Source organism: Hemitrygon akajei, chromosome 3 (genome assembly GCF_048418815.1).
Source record: "Hemitrygon akajei chromosome 3, sHemAka1.3, whole genome shotgun sequence".
Lineage (NCBI taxonomy): Eukaryota > Metazoa > Chordata > Chondrichthyes > Myliobatiformes > Dasyatidae > Hemitrygon > Hemitrygon akajei.
Genome location: NC_133126.1, coordinates 113,328,851 through 113,343,509, shown reverse-complemented (window position 1 = coordinate 113,343,509; position 14,659 = coordinate 113,328,851). Strand labels below are relative to the sequence as shown.

General features: G+C 50.2%; 1 protein-coding gene across 1 annotated transcript in view; it reads right to left on the bottom strand.

Moving 5' to 3' along the window:
• The window catches only part of LOC140725310 (unconventional myosin-VIIa-like), a 156,651-nt gene extending 142,782 nt beyond the window's left edge, over nucleotides 1-13,869 (bottom strand). The window contains exons 1-4 of the mRNA XM_073040619.1: nucleotides 13,775-13,869; nucleotides 4,880-4,990; nucleotides 3,924-4,076; nucleotides 1,787-1,971 (exon numbers count right to left, since the gene is read on the bottom strand). Of these exons, the coding sequence (XP_072896720.1) occupies nucleotides 1,787-1,971; nucleotides 3,924-4,076; nucleotides 4,880-4,990; nucleotides 13,775-13,792 (467 nt within the window). The 5' untranslated portion in view covers nucleotides 13,793-13,869. The remainder of the gene's footprint in view (nucleotides 1-1,786; nucleotides 1,972-3,923; nucleotides 4,077-4,879; nucleotides 4,991-13,774) is intronic.
• Nucleotides 13,870-14,659: the final 790 nt, after the last annotated feature.

Below are 14,659 nucleotides of genomic sequence, written 5' to 3'. Positions count from 1 at the left end.
GTAGCAATGAGAAGTACATGTTCTGGGTGATGGGGATCCTTAATGATGGACGCTGCCTTTCTGAGGCATCGCCATTTGAAGATAATGGGGATGCTAGCATCCTGGATGGAGTTTGCAATTTTCTCCAGCCTTTTTCAATCCCGTACAGTGACCCCTCCACACCACATGGTGATACAACCAGTTAGTATGCTCTCTGTGGTACATCACTAGAAATTTGGTGACATACCCAATCTCATCAGACTCCTAATCAAATATAGCCACTGCTGTGCCTTCTTTGTAATTGCATCAATATGTTGGGCACAGGATAGATCTTCAGGGATGTTGACACCCAGGAACTTGTAACTGCTTATCCTCAATACAGGACTCCTGGAAGGCTGCATCCTCAGCACCCACTCTATTTCCTGGGCACTTAGAACTACGTGACTAGATTCTGCTCCGCCTCCATCCGCGAGTTTGCAGATGATACCCCCGTAGTGGGCCAAATCTCTAATAACTATGAGTCAGAGTACAGCAAGGATATGGAGAGCCCAGAGGCATGGTATCAATATCTGCAAAACATCAGAGCTGGTCCTGGACTGCAGGAAGGGATGCAGTGTGCACAGCCCCTCTATGGTGCTGTGTGGAGATGGCTCAGACCTTCAAGTTCCTTGGTGAAAATATCACCAAGGTCCAACCAGCTAGAAGCTATGGCCAAGAAAGCACAGCAGCACAGCACCTTCAGGAGACTAAAGCAACCTGGCATGTCCCCATTAACCCTCAGCAATGTTTAATCAATGCACTATAGAAAGTATCTTACTCAGGTACATCACAGCTTGGTATGGCAACTGCTCTGCATGTGACTGCTTTGTGGATACAGCCAGTCCATAACAAAAGCCACAATCTCCTCCGAGGACTCCACCTGTACTTCCTGCAGCCTGAGGAAGCAGCAACATAATCAAGGCCCCAGCTTCTGCACATTCTCTCTTCTCCCTCTTCCCAATGGGCAGATGATACAAGAGCTTGAAGGAGTAAGGACAGCTTCGATCCCACTGTTATAAGACTCCAGAAGGAAATTCTTGTATAATATAGATGAACTCTTAAACTCACAATCTACTTTGATGTGGCCTTGGAACCTTATTGTCTGTCTGCACCCCATTTTCTCATTGTTTTTCCTTTATACTACCCTGCCATACAGTTGGAATGGTCTGATGGATGGAATGCAAAATAAAGTGTTTTTTCTGTATATTGGCATGTGGGACAATAATAAACCAATTACAACTTGTCTCCCAGTCCATACTGACCATCAACCACTAATCCTGCACTAATTTCATTCTTTTCTCCTCACATTACCATCAATCTCCCTCACATTCACCCTCTCACCTACACACTAGGGACAATTTACAGTGGCAAATTAACCCACTAGCCCATGTACTGTTGGGATGCGGGAGGAAACGTGAACACAGGGGAAAAGTGCAAACTCCATTCAGACAGCACCCAAGGTCAGGACTGAACCAGGGTCTCTGGTGCTGTGATGTAGTGGGTCTATCTGCTGCTCCACTGTGCCGCCCAGATAGAGGACCTACATGAATGGATTGTTTATTGAGCTACATTTGGAGTGAGCGATGCCAGACCCTGAAGACCTCAACTTACCTGTCCTCATCAATTCCAGGCAAGTGCTCCGTGATGTAGTGTCATGGAGAGATCCGGCACTTTGTGCTAGTGATTCACCACCCATTTCTCATGAAGTTGAACTCAACCTCATCACCAAAGAAGCTTGGGCCTTTGGCAAGTGAAGCCTCTCCCTCACCTGATGATGCAGCACTGGTCCTCGTTGGTCTTCTTCATGTTGAAATAGCAGTTATCGGCGATGGCGAAGATGTGGGGCGGCAGCTCTCCAATCCTCCTGTTGGTGTACAGGCTGATCTGCTCCATGTTGTAAATTGGGAGCTGCTGGTAAGGGTTCAGAGCCACCAGGATGGAGCCGGTGTAGGTCTGTGTAAGACAAAAACGTGGACATTCTGACATAGCATCACTGCCAACAACACAGCTGCTATCAGCGACAAATGGACACAGGCAGTGGACTTTGATACTGGCACTTCGCAGTAACGCCAGCGAATAGGAATCTCCTTGTGCCCGGATATAGCCCATAATGAACGCACCAACACCAGCTATCATCTGCCTGGAGCAGGATGTTTGGGACAGGAACTGTATCTAATGAGCTCACCGGTAACAGGAACCACCTGCTCGCCTGTAACAGAAGCTGCCTGTGCAGGTTCTCCTGTAGCAGACTCATCTGTAACAGAAGCTGCCTGTGCAGGTTCTCCTGTAGCAGACTCATCTGTAACAGGAGCTGCCTGTGCAGGTTCTCCTGTAGCAGACTCATCTGTAACAGGAGCTGTCTGTGCAGGTTCTCCTGTAGCAGACTCATCTGTAACAGGAGCTGCCTGTGCAGGTTCTCCTGTAGCAGACTCATCTGTAACAGAAGCTGCCTGTGCAGGTTCTCCTGTAGCAGACTCATCTGTAACAGGAGCTGCCTGTGCAGGTTCTCCTGTAGCAGACTCATCTGTAACAGGAGCTGCCTGTGCAGGTTCTCCTGTAGCAGACTCATCTGTAACAGGAGCTGCCTGTGCAGGTTCTCCTGTAGCAGACTCATCTGTAACAGGAGCTGCCTGTGCAGGTTCTCCTGTAGCAGACTCATCTGTAACAGAAGCTGCCTGTGCAGGTTCTCCTGTAGCAGACTCATCTGTAACAGGAGCTGCCTGTGCAGGTTCTCCTGTAGCAGACTCATCTGTAACAGAAGCTGCCTGTGCAGGTTCTCCTGTAGCAGACTCATCTGTAACAGGAGCTGCTTGTGACATGTTTGGTTGTAAAAGGCAGCCCTATCAGGAATGCACAAGAGGTCAGGGTGGGACACATCAGGATGGTGTGTTAGATGTGTTCTATAGGGATTTTAACAACCCTTTTGACAAAGTCCCATGTGACAAGCCAGTCAAAATACTAGAGGTAGCAAGACAGGTTGCTAAATAGCAAACAGGATACCTACAGGGGATACAAAATGCTGGCATCCTGAGCAAAAAGCAATGTGCTGGAATAATTTAGTAGGGGTGGTCCTTACCTTTATGAATGAAGGCATGGAATATAAAGCAGTGTAACCATACTGTAATCTTGTCCATAGAGGGACAGTCACAAAGGAGGTGATATATTTAGAAGATAAACATGTAAGATATTAATCTCTGGAACTCTCTGCCCTAGAGGGTGTGGAGGCTAAATTGTTAGAAGTATTTAAGGCGGAGGTAGATAATTTTTAAAAGATCAGGGGAATGGGGACTATGGGGAACTACGAGAGGAGTTGAGGTCTGGAGTAATCATGTATCAGACATGATCTTAATGAATGGTCGGGCAAGTCTGAGAGGCCATGTAGCCTAGGCTTGCTCCTATTTCCTTGGGTTGTGAGGAGCCCAGGCAGAGGAATTAGGAAAGGCTGGCTCTCTAGGCCAAAGAGTTAAAGACCAACAGGTGTAGCTTTAACACAGTTAGAGGATCAAAGGGGAGCTGAGAAAACAATTTTCCCCTCAAATAGAGTGGAATGTGGAAGTCACTGCCTGAAAGGGTGGTAGAGGCAAGTCCCGATCCCAGTTAAACAGTGCTTAGAAAGGGGGGTATCTATGTGGAATGAGCTGCCAGAGGAGCACTTAAAAGACAAGTACATGGATAGGAAAGGTCTAGAGAAATAGAGGTCATTTGCGGCCAAATGGGACTAGATTAGGTGGGAACCTTGGTTGACATGCACTGGTTGAGCCAAAGGACCAGATTCCATTATGTATGATGAAGTTGAGATGAAGCTGGGGCTAGTTCTGACCATTGTGGGTACTGTGAGCTAACTGGTCTTCTCCAGCCCCATACATCTTCTGCAACTCTGTTATCCCCTTGGCCGAGTGCCTTACGTAAATGACATTCTTCTGGTATCGGATGAAGAGGTTCCGCAACATCACAGCTTCCCTCAGATCCTCAATTTGGATCATGTCGTCCACTTCCTTCAGCAAGCTGGGGTGCATCAGCTCCACTCGGTGTCTGTCTGCTGCGCCGATCCACAGCTCCTAAACCCAACACAACAGCCTCATCAGTCACACTGCCCGCTCAGCACCGGTGGATGTTACGTACACAGGGGCCAGAGGCAATATGCGGTGCATGGGATTCAAGTTAAGCAGTTTGACTTTAAAATTGGTTTTAAATATGACCCCTCTTCATGCAAACCAACACCCCACCCCCAATTTGTGAGGATCTCCATACCTGAGACATGATCTACAGGTCGTTGTGGACACAGAGGTTGTAAGGGGTGAGGGCTGGTTGGGCAGAAGGTTATGGTTGGTTGGGGAAGTGGAGGGGAAAATGGTGGCAGTGAGGAAGCGTGTAGTCTGATCATGAGATGAGAGAGAGAAAATCTTGGGGAGAGGGCTCTCTGCCAGCAAAGAGAATCAGGAGGAGGGTTGTTTGGGAATCTGGAACAACAAACTGGTGCAGGAACTCAGTAGGTCAGGCAGCATCTGCAGAGGGAAATCATCAGTTGATGTTTTGGATCTAGTTTGGATCAACACGCTCCAGTTGGGGTAGTGAGGAGCAAAAGATATAGTCTGGAAGTCTGTTCGGGGAGAGTGCTTGGGCAAGAGGTGGGTGATGGGGCAGTGGGGTTATTAATGGGACAGATGGAGGGTAAGGACCAGAGGGTGGAGATAATCACTGATTTTCAGCAACTGTCAATGAAGATGGACACTGTAAACTCCCTTGAGATCACAGTCCCAACCCTGGGTTTGGGCCCTGAGGAGACATGAATGAGACCTGCTTCTCTGTGAAGAGGTAGCAATTATCTGGCAAGGGTATGAAGAGTGGGTTGGACACTGACCTTGCCTTCATCATCCAGCAACAGGACCTTGCTGGAGTCAGTCCGCTTCACCTCCGCCCCAATAGGCACACTGAACTCTCCCCTGTTCTTCTGGAGCCACACATGATCACCCTGCAAAGAGAGCCCAGTGTTACACACAGCCCAAGTCATGGGTCAGCTCTGTGGGACAGAGCTGCTAAATATCTGCTACACAGCGAGCTGAACACACTCCTAGAATTCACCGCTGCCGGTAGCTCCTGCTGATAGATCAACTGCTTATCCATCCAATATAAAATACTGCAGGCTTCGATTACAGTCTTCAGCTGGAACAGGGTCAGCCATCATGGGGTTACCGTTTTACCAAAGGGGAGAGTGACGATGGAGACCGAGTGGCTTAGGTAACAAAGGCAGAGAGGGTTAGAAAGACTCAGTGGGTCAGGCAGTGGAGACAGTAACAGTCTGGCTCAACCCAAAACATCAACTCTCTTTCTTTCTCTCCACAGATGCTGCCTGACCTCCTAAGTGCTTCCAGTGTTTTCTGTTTTTGTTTCAGATTTCCAGCACCTGCAGCTTTCGAAAGGGGTTGTGACTGCCAGGATGTGGAGCAGAATACTAACTGCTGGAAGACCAGTATCTATGAAGGGAAACTGGCCATCGAGAGGGCTGAGTGGAGACCCTTCATATGGACTTTGATAGTCAAACCATCCACCTGCTGTCTGTGCGCTGCGTGCTGATAGCCCCGCACCGTGTGTTCACCTTGGCTATCTGTGCTGATGGAGCGTCACTCCCTCTGATGCAGTCACAGGTGCCTCCCACTGTTTGAAGCAACTGTCCAATCAGACCTCACTTTGCAGGGAGGCACCTGTCCTCCTGTCCTCGTCTGTCCTATCAGGTCTCACGTTGCAGGCCGCGGAGTCCAGGGACTTCACCTCACCCGCTACTGCCCTCCTTGGTGAACGATACGCGATGACAAGGACAGAAGAGACTGCAGGTGCTGGAATCAGGAGCACAATGCAAGCTGCTGCAGAGACTCAAAGGATCAGGCAGCATCGAAAAGTGAGAAGGAGTGAGATAATGTCAACCTCCACTTCAGGAACACAAACACGACATGATGATGTTTATCCCAGTACTTTATATACAAAATATTTACTGAGATATAGTGCAGAATGGACCTTTGGCCCTTCAAGCCACACTGCCTGTCAATCCCTTGATTTAACCCGAGCCTAATCACAGGACAATTTACAATAACCAATTAACCTGCCAACCGGTACATCTTTGGACAATGGGAGGAAACCCACACGGCCACAGGGAGAATGTACTAACTCATCACAGGCTGCCTGTACTGTAAAGTGTTGTGCTGGCACTACACGACTGTGCTGCTGGGGTAATGGCTGAAGTAAAGTCCCTGGACACCACGGCCTGCAACGTGAGACCTGATAGGACAGATGAGGACAGGAGGACAGGCGCCTCCCTGCAACGTGAGACCTGATAGGACAGATGGAATTTTTGTGGCCTGGTTGATTCACAGTTTGGCCAATGCACTGACAATAATTCTTAGTCACTGCATGAACCACAGACATGAGGATTAAAACTGGATAGTAAACTGCTCGTTCTATGGATCACGGCCTGACAGCACCAGAGATCCGGGCTCATTCTTGACTTTGGGTGCTGTCTGGGTACACTCTCCCTGTGATTGTGTGGACTTCCTCCAGTTTCTCTGATCTCCTCCCACATCCCCAAAGCGTGTAGGTCAGTGGGTTAATTGGCCATTGTAAATTGTCCCAAGTGTGTGGGTGAGTGGTAGAATCTGCAGCAGCTTGTAGAGATGCAGGGAGAATACAAAATGGGATTTGTGTAGAATTGATGTAAGTCAGTGGCTGATGGCTGGTACAGAGTCAGTGGGCCAAAGGGCCTGTTCCTCTGATTCCTGGAGATGACAAGAGTGCTCCAGCAACTTAGTGGAGGAGTTCTTGTTCACACTGGAAAACAACATAAAACACCCTAAAATATCAACAGACTAAGGGAGAAGCGAGAAGTTTAGCTCAACCTTGATGACACAAGTGGGGAGAAACCACTGTGGGCTTGTCCCTCCACAGCAGCTCATCACATCAATCTTGTTTATGTCAATAGGCGGGGATTTCACAGGACTTGTTTGATGGAGTGGGAGGAAGCCAAGGGGGTTCCCAGTCAGGACACAACACAGAAAAACAGGAACGGGAGTAGGCCACTCGGCCCTTCCAGCCTGTCCGCCATTCAATATGATCATGGCTGATCTATGTTGGTCTCAACTCCTCTTCTGCAACAGTTCCCCATAACCCTCAATCCCTCAATATTTCAAATATTTATCTCTCCAGCCTCCAGGATCCTCAGGACAGAGAATTCCAGAGATTCACCACCTCCGAGAGAAGATATCTCTATGCATCTCAGTAACTATGTCCCCTTATTCGTAACCCTCCCATTGGTGAAACGTGAACATCAACCCTGTCAAACCATGTATATATTTGAATAAGAACACCACTCTTTCTTCTAAACTCTGAGGAACACATACTCAAATTGTCCAGCCTCACTTGACTGAACAACTTCTCATTCCAGGAATTAGCCTGGTGATACATTCCTTCAAACAGTCTTCAATGTTTTGTATCCTTTTCTAGGATAAGAGGACAAAACCATGTTGTACTCCAGGTGTGACCTCACCAGCACCCCATACAACTGTAGCAAAGCCTCCCTGTTCTTAAAGTCCCACCCCTTTGCAATCAAGACCAACAAATGTTTGCTGCCTGTTGGACCTGCCCGCTGATAATTTTTTGGTTCGCGCTAATAGGATGGTGGCTGCAAGTGCAGTTTTAGTCACAGTGAGCTGGGGTTTGATGCATCACTGGCATCCGACAAAGGACAGAGGGTGAGGATGGGGATCAGAGGGGAAGGTTGGAGGGAGACCAGAAGAGAGCAGGGTAAAGAGAGAAAGAGGACAGAGAGGGAGAGAAGTCTGAAGATCGGTGGTGGTACACGGAGGATTGGGGAAGGTTGAGAGGGCAGGGGATGGAAGAGAGGGACTGAAGGAGAGTGGGGGAAACAGGGTTTTGGAAGAGACAACAGATTGGAGGAAAGAGAAGACATGGAACTGCAGATGAAAGGAAAGGGGGATTGGAGGAGGGGGGGCCAGGGGACAGGGGATGCGAGGAGAGAGGGAACAAGGGATTGGTGGAGAGAGGGAGCAGGGGATTGGAGGTGAGAGGGAATGGGGTTGAAGGAGAGAGGGGACAAGGATTTGGGGGAGAGAGGGGACAGGGCAGTGGAGGTGAGAGGGGACGAGGGTTGATGGAGAGAGGAGACAGGGGTTGAAGGAGAGAGGAGACAGGGGTTGAAGGAGAGAGGAGACAGGGGGTTGAAGGAGAGAGGGGATGGGGGTTGAAGGAGAGAGGGGACAGGGGGTTGAAGGAGAGAGGGGATGGGGGTTGAAGGAGAGAGGGGATGGGGGTTGAAGGAGAGAGGGGACAGGGGTTGAAGGAGAGAGGAGATGGGGGTTGAAGGAGAGAGGAGATGGGGGTTGAAGGAGAGAGGAGACAGGGGGTTGATGGAGAGAGGGGACAGGGGGTTGAAGGAGAGAGGGGACGGGGGGTTGATGGAGAGAGGGGACAGGGGGTTGAAGGAGAGAGGGGATGGGGGTTGAAGGAGAGAGGGGACGGGGGTTGAAGGAGAGAGGAGACAGGGGTTGAAGGAGAGAGGAGACAGGGGGTTGATGGAGAGAGGGGACAGGGGGTTGAAGGAGAGAGGGGATGGGGGTTGAAGGAGAGAGGGGACGGGGGTTGAAGGAGAGGGGGACGGGGGTTGATGGAGAGAGTGGACGGGGGTTGAAGGAGAGAGGGGACAGGGGGTTGAAGGAGAGAGGGGACGGGGGTTGAAGGAGAGAGGGGATGGGGGTTAAAGGAGAGAGGGGACGAGGGTTGAAGGAGAGAGGGGATGGGGGTTGAAGGAGAGAGGGGACGGTGGTTGAAGGAGAGAGGGGACAGGGGGTTGAAGGAGAGAGGGGACGGGGGTTGAAGGAGAGAGTGGACGGGGGTTGAAGGAGAGAGGGGACGGGGTTGAAGGAGAGAGGGGACGGGGGTTGAAGGAGAGAGGGGACAGGGGGTTGAAGGAGAGAGGGGATGGGGTTGAAGGAGAGAGGGGATGGGGGTTGAAGGAGAGAGGTGACGGGGGTCAAAGGAGAGAGGGGACAGGGGGTTGAAGGAGAGAGGGGATGGGGGTTGAAGGAGAGAGGGGACGGGGGTTGAAGGAGAGAGGGGATGGGGGTTGATGGAGAGAGTGGACGGGGGTTGAAGGAGAGAGGGGACGGGGGTTGAAGGAGAGAGGGGACAGGGGTTGAAGGAGAGAGGGAATGGGGGTTGAAGGAGAGAGGGGACGGGGGTTGAAGGAGAGAGGGGACGGGGGTTGATGGAGAGAGTGGACGGGGGTTGAAGGAGAGAGGGGACGGGGGTTGAAGGAGAGAGGGGACGGGGGTTGATGGAGAGAGTGGACGGGGGTTGAAGGAGAGAGGGGACGGGGGTTGAAGGAGAGAGGGGACGGGGGTTGATGGAGAGAGTGGACGGGGGTTGAAGGAGAGAGGGGACGGGGGTTGAAGGAGAGAGGGGACGGGGGTTGATGGAGAGAGTGGACGGGGGTTGAAGGAGAGAGGGGACGGGGATGGATGGAGAGAGTGGACGGGGGTTGAAGGAGAGAGGGGACGGGGGTTGAAGGAGAGAGGGGATGGGGGTTGAAGGAGAGAGGGGACGGGGGTTGAAGGAGAGAGGGGACGGGGGTTGATGGAGAGAGTGGACGGGGGTTGATGGAGAGAGTGGACAGGGGTTGAAGGAGAGAGGGGATGGGGGTTGAAGGAGAGAGGGGACGGTGGTTGAAGGAGAGAGGGGATGGGGGTTAAAGGAGAGAGGGGACGAGGGTTGAAGGAGAGAGGGGATGGGGGTTGAAGGAGAGAGGGGACGGTGGTTGAAGGAGAGAGGGGACAGGGGGTTGAAGGAGAGAGGGGACGGGGTTGAAGGAGAGAGTGGACGGGGGTTGAAGGAGAGAGGGGACGGGGTTGAAGGAGAGAGGGGACGGGGGTTGAAGGAGAGAGGGGACAGGGGGTTGAAGGAGAGAGGGGATGGGGTTGAAGGAGAGAGGGGATGGGGGTTGAAGGAGAGAGGTGACGGGGGTCAAAGGAGAGAGGGGACAGGGGGTTGAAGGAGAGAGGGGATGGGGGTTGAAGGAGAGAGGGGACGGTGGTTGAAGGAGAGAGGGGATGGGGGTTAAAGGAGAGAGGGGACGAGGGTTGAAGGAGAGAGGGGATGGGGGTTGAAGGAGAGAGGGGACGGTGGTTGAAGGAGAGAGGGGACAGGGGGTTGAAGGAGAGAGGGGACGGGGTTGAAGGAGAGAGTGGACGGGGGTTGAAGGAGAGAGGGGACGGGGTTGAAGGAGAGAGGGGACGGGGGTTGAAGGAGAGAGGGGACAGGGGGTTGAAGGAGAGAGGGGATGGGGTTGAAGGAGAGAGGGGATGGGGGTTGAAGGAGAGAGGTGACGGGGGTCAAAGGAGAGAGGGGACAGGGGGTTGAAGGAGAGAGGGGATGGGGGTTGAAGGAGAGAGGGGACGGGGGTTGAAGGAGAGAGGGGATGGGGGTTGATGGAGAGAGTGGACGGGGGTTGAAGGAGAGAGGGGACGGGGGTTGAAGGAGAGAGGGGACAGGGGTTGAAGGAGAGAGGAGACGGGGGTTGAAGGAGAGAGGGAATGGGGGTTGAAGGAGAGAGGGGACGGGGGTTGAAGGAGAGAGGGGACGGGGGTTGATGGAGAGAGTGGACGGGGGTTGAAGGAGAGAGGGGACGGGGGTTGAAGGAGAGAGGGGACGGGGGTTGATGGAGAGAGTGGACGGGGGTTGAAGGAGAGAGGGGACGGGGGTTGAAGGAGAGAGGGGACGGGGGTTGATGGAGAGAGTGGACGGGGGTTGAAGGAGAGAGGGGACGGGGATGGATGGAGAGAGTGGACGGGGGTTGAAGGAGAGAGGGGATGGGGGTTGAAGGAGAGAGGGGATGGGGGTTGAAGGAGAGAGGGGACGGGGGTTGAAGGAGAGAGGGGACGGGGGTTGATGGAGAGAGTGGACGGGGGTTGATGGAGAGAGTGGACAGGGGTTGAAGGAGAGAGGGGACGGGGGTTGAAGGAGAGAGGGGACGGTGGTTGATGGAGAGAGTGGACGGGGGTTGAAGGAGAGAGGAGACGGGTTGAAGGAGAGAGGAGACAGGGGTTTGAAGGAGAGAGGGGATGGGGGTTGAAGGAGAGAGGGGACGGGGGTTGAAGGAGAGAGGGGACGGGGATGGATGGAGAGAGTGGACGGGGGTTGAAGGAGAGAGTGGATGGAGGTTGAAGGAGAGAGGAGACGGGGGTTGAAGGAGAGAGGGGATGGGGGTTGAAGGAGAGAGGGGATGGGGGTTGAAGGAGAGAGGGGACGGGGGTTGATGGAGAGAGTGGACGGGGGTTGAAGGAGAGAGGGGACGGGGGTTGAAGGAGAGAGGGGACGGTGGTTGATGGAGAGAGTGGACGGGGGTTGAAGGAGAGAGGAGACAGGGGTTGAAGGAGAGAGGGGACAGGGCATGGATTGAAGCTGGAAGCCCAGCCCCTCAGTTAAAGGACTGTACGGCGAGCTATTGGTCAATCCACTCTGCATCTCTCATCATTACTTGCCAAGAACTTCCTTCATTCCATTCACTCTGCTTCGGCCTGGATTCTGACCATTAGCAGCACACAACTCGGATTTGTTTCCAGCGCCCTTTCATGAGATATTTCACTATGTACTTACGTTTTACCATGAGCTCTCCAATTTACCAGCCTATTCATTTCCTACCCAGGTTAGATTAATTCCAATAACAGGGTGGTAGCAAAAGTCTGAAGGGCCTTTGGTAGTGGTGGAATAGAAGGTAACAGAGAGTGCAGACAGACGGAGTATAAAACCAAAGAGCAAAACACTTTGCAAGAGTGCAATGGGAACGCAATGATATAAATGCAAAGTGTGCTCATGTAAAGCACCCACAGTCACAGGAAGAACATGCAAACTCCAGACAGACAGCTCCCAAGGTCCCTGGAGCGGTGGCTCTGCCAGCTGCACACTGGGCCACCCTCAAGCAGACATGGCAGTCACATACACTCGTGTTTGAAAGTGACTGGATTAGTTAATGAAAGGAGCATTGAGAACTCTTGGCTTGACAGACTGAGGGGACGGACTTTAAAAGCCAGGACATTGTGCTAAACCATTATCAGTCACAGGTTAGGCCAGGCATGGGCAAACTGCGGCCCGTTAAGCTTTTCAATCCGGCCCGCAGAACTTGATGAAATTATATTAATAAACCTTGTTAACATTTTTCCCCCGCAATTCTGGCGTTATTTTTTTCAATAAGCCTTACATGTTACATGTCATTTCTGTTAAGTGATGGACATGAGTAGTGCGCAGGTGCACGTACGTTCTCAAAATAAAAAATGCGCTCCAGATCAAATAACGCGCTCCGCATACTGGCGCTGTCACTGTTCTGTCCTTGTGCTGGTCGTTGTTGAGTTTTGGCACAGGGGACAATTGAATAAGAAGGAGCAGGACAAGTAGACCTGCATCTCCTACCATTTTTGAAATAAAGACAGTCAGGAGGAGAGTGATGATGATAATATCTTGAAGGATAACAGAATTTTCAGTGCTTTAAAATAATAACTGTTACTATTAAAACAAGCTGTATTTTATTCATTTAATTTTCAGTGTTTTAAAAGTCATTTCAATAAATAGCTAAATACCATGGGACTTCAAAGGCAGATATTTTGTTGTAATGCATTTGTTCATTTTCAATTGAAATTAAAGCACATGTTTTCTACATATCCCATGATATTTTATTTTCTCTTATGAGGTGTATTACCAAAACACTCCGTCCATCTGCTCCTGGTCTGGCCCCCCTGTCAAATTTTAGAACCCTTTGTGGCCCACAAGTCAAAAAGTTTGCCCACCCCTGGGTTAGGCCATGGTCCATGTATGCAGTGCCTGGCATCCTCTTTATGGACTTCAGACCTTTGGGTGTGGGATGCAGGATGCTGATTTACTGCAATCGGTCCAGGGCTGAGGGACATCAATTGTGTGATGGAGCAGAGGTTAAGGGGAGATTTAAAGTTCAAAGTTCAAAATGACTTCATTGTTAAAATGCATATATGTTACCATATACTAACTAGCATCAGATTCTTTTTTTTTGCAGTCATTTACAGGAAAAAATACAGTAGAATTTATGAAAAACTATAGATGAACAAAGACTGACAAACAACCAGAGTGCAAAAAAGACAATGTGCAAATCAATAAAAATGAATAATAACGCTGGGAACATGGAGTAAAGAATCTGTGAAAGTGATTCAAAGGCAGCTCAGGGACATCGATGGCAGAACCGCTGCTTCACAACTCCAGATATCTGAGCTCGGTCCCAATCACCGGCTCTGTCCGTGCGGAGTTCGTACGTACTCCCCAGAAGTGTGTGGATTTCCCCGAGATACTCAAAAATGTGAGAGTTGTTTGTCTAACTGGCTACAGTAAGTTGTTGAGTGGCTGAATCGGGGGGGAGTTGATCAGAATGAAGGGACTAAAATGGGTTAGTGTAGGATTAGTGTAAATGGTAGTGTAGATCTGGTGAGCTGAAGCGCTTGTTTCTGGTCCCTATCTCTCTGACTCTATGTTTAATATTGTACAGGTTCCTAATAAACAAAAACAAATCTTCCCCTCCGGCAGGCTACATGAGAAATAAAAGTTCCTAATTTCTAGGGAAAAACAACGAAGGCATTTCACAACAGAAAGAAATTATCTCCCACGTTGACGTTACCAGATTTCACTCAGATCAGTAGAAAATTTAGATCAATAAAATAATAATGCAATTCCTTACCACTCTCAGAACGACCATAGTGATCGGCAGCACCTCTCTCTCTCGGTAACTTCAGCACAGAAGAGATTTTCTTAAAAAAGGAAAATTAAAATGTGTGAAGGCACCGAACACGGTGATAGTCTGCGGTCTCAGCCCTTCTCTGCACTGGGATTGAGGAAACAGCAGTAACACAGAAACACAGCACAGATTCTACCTGCTTTGAAAAGACTGCGTCACAGGTGGAATTTGCCTTCAATAAATATATTCCCCTGTTGTTTTCTTTCAATTTCTTTTAACTACAACCTATAGCTCAACAAATGAATTAATTGTGATGTGATGCACACAGTAAGAAACTTTGACCCTTTTTAATTAGAGCGTTCCACGCCCAGAAATATATGGGCAAGAGGGTGTGTGCTTGTATGTGAGAGAGAGACAAAGAGCCTGAGGGACAGAGAAAATCAAGAGAGAGAATAGAGAATGAGAGAGAAAGAAGGAAAGAATTAATGAGAGAGAAGACGAAAAGAGCAACAGACTTTTTTTTAAACTCAGACAACTTAGGATCTCACCTCTTCTCTGCCTGTTGGAAGGCTACTAAATTTATCCTCAGGATTTGGGGTTTTGTTAGCGGAGCTGTACAAAGCCCTTCCTGGTTACCTTGAGAAGGTAGAAACAAGCCTTCTCCTTTGATCCAGAGGTTCATCTTAACACAGGTATGGAATGTGCCATCAGTCTACAGTCCCTTCTAACCTGTGCTCCCAGGTAGTGGATATTACAGAACATGGCAAACATCTTGAAGTGACCTAACTGTTACACTAGCAGATTGTACATCGAGACAGTGGGTTTTCGACCCAGAGGAGGGTGGGAGGGAGGGTGCTGAGGACAAGATTCTGATATATTCACTCTCAA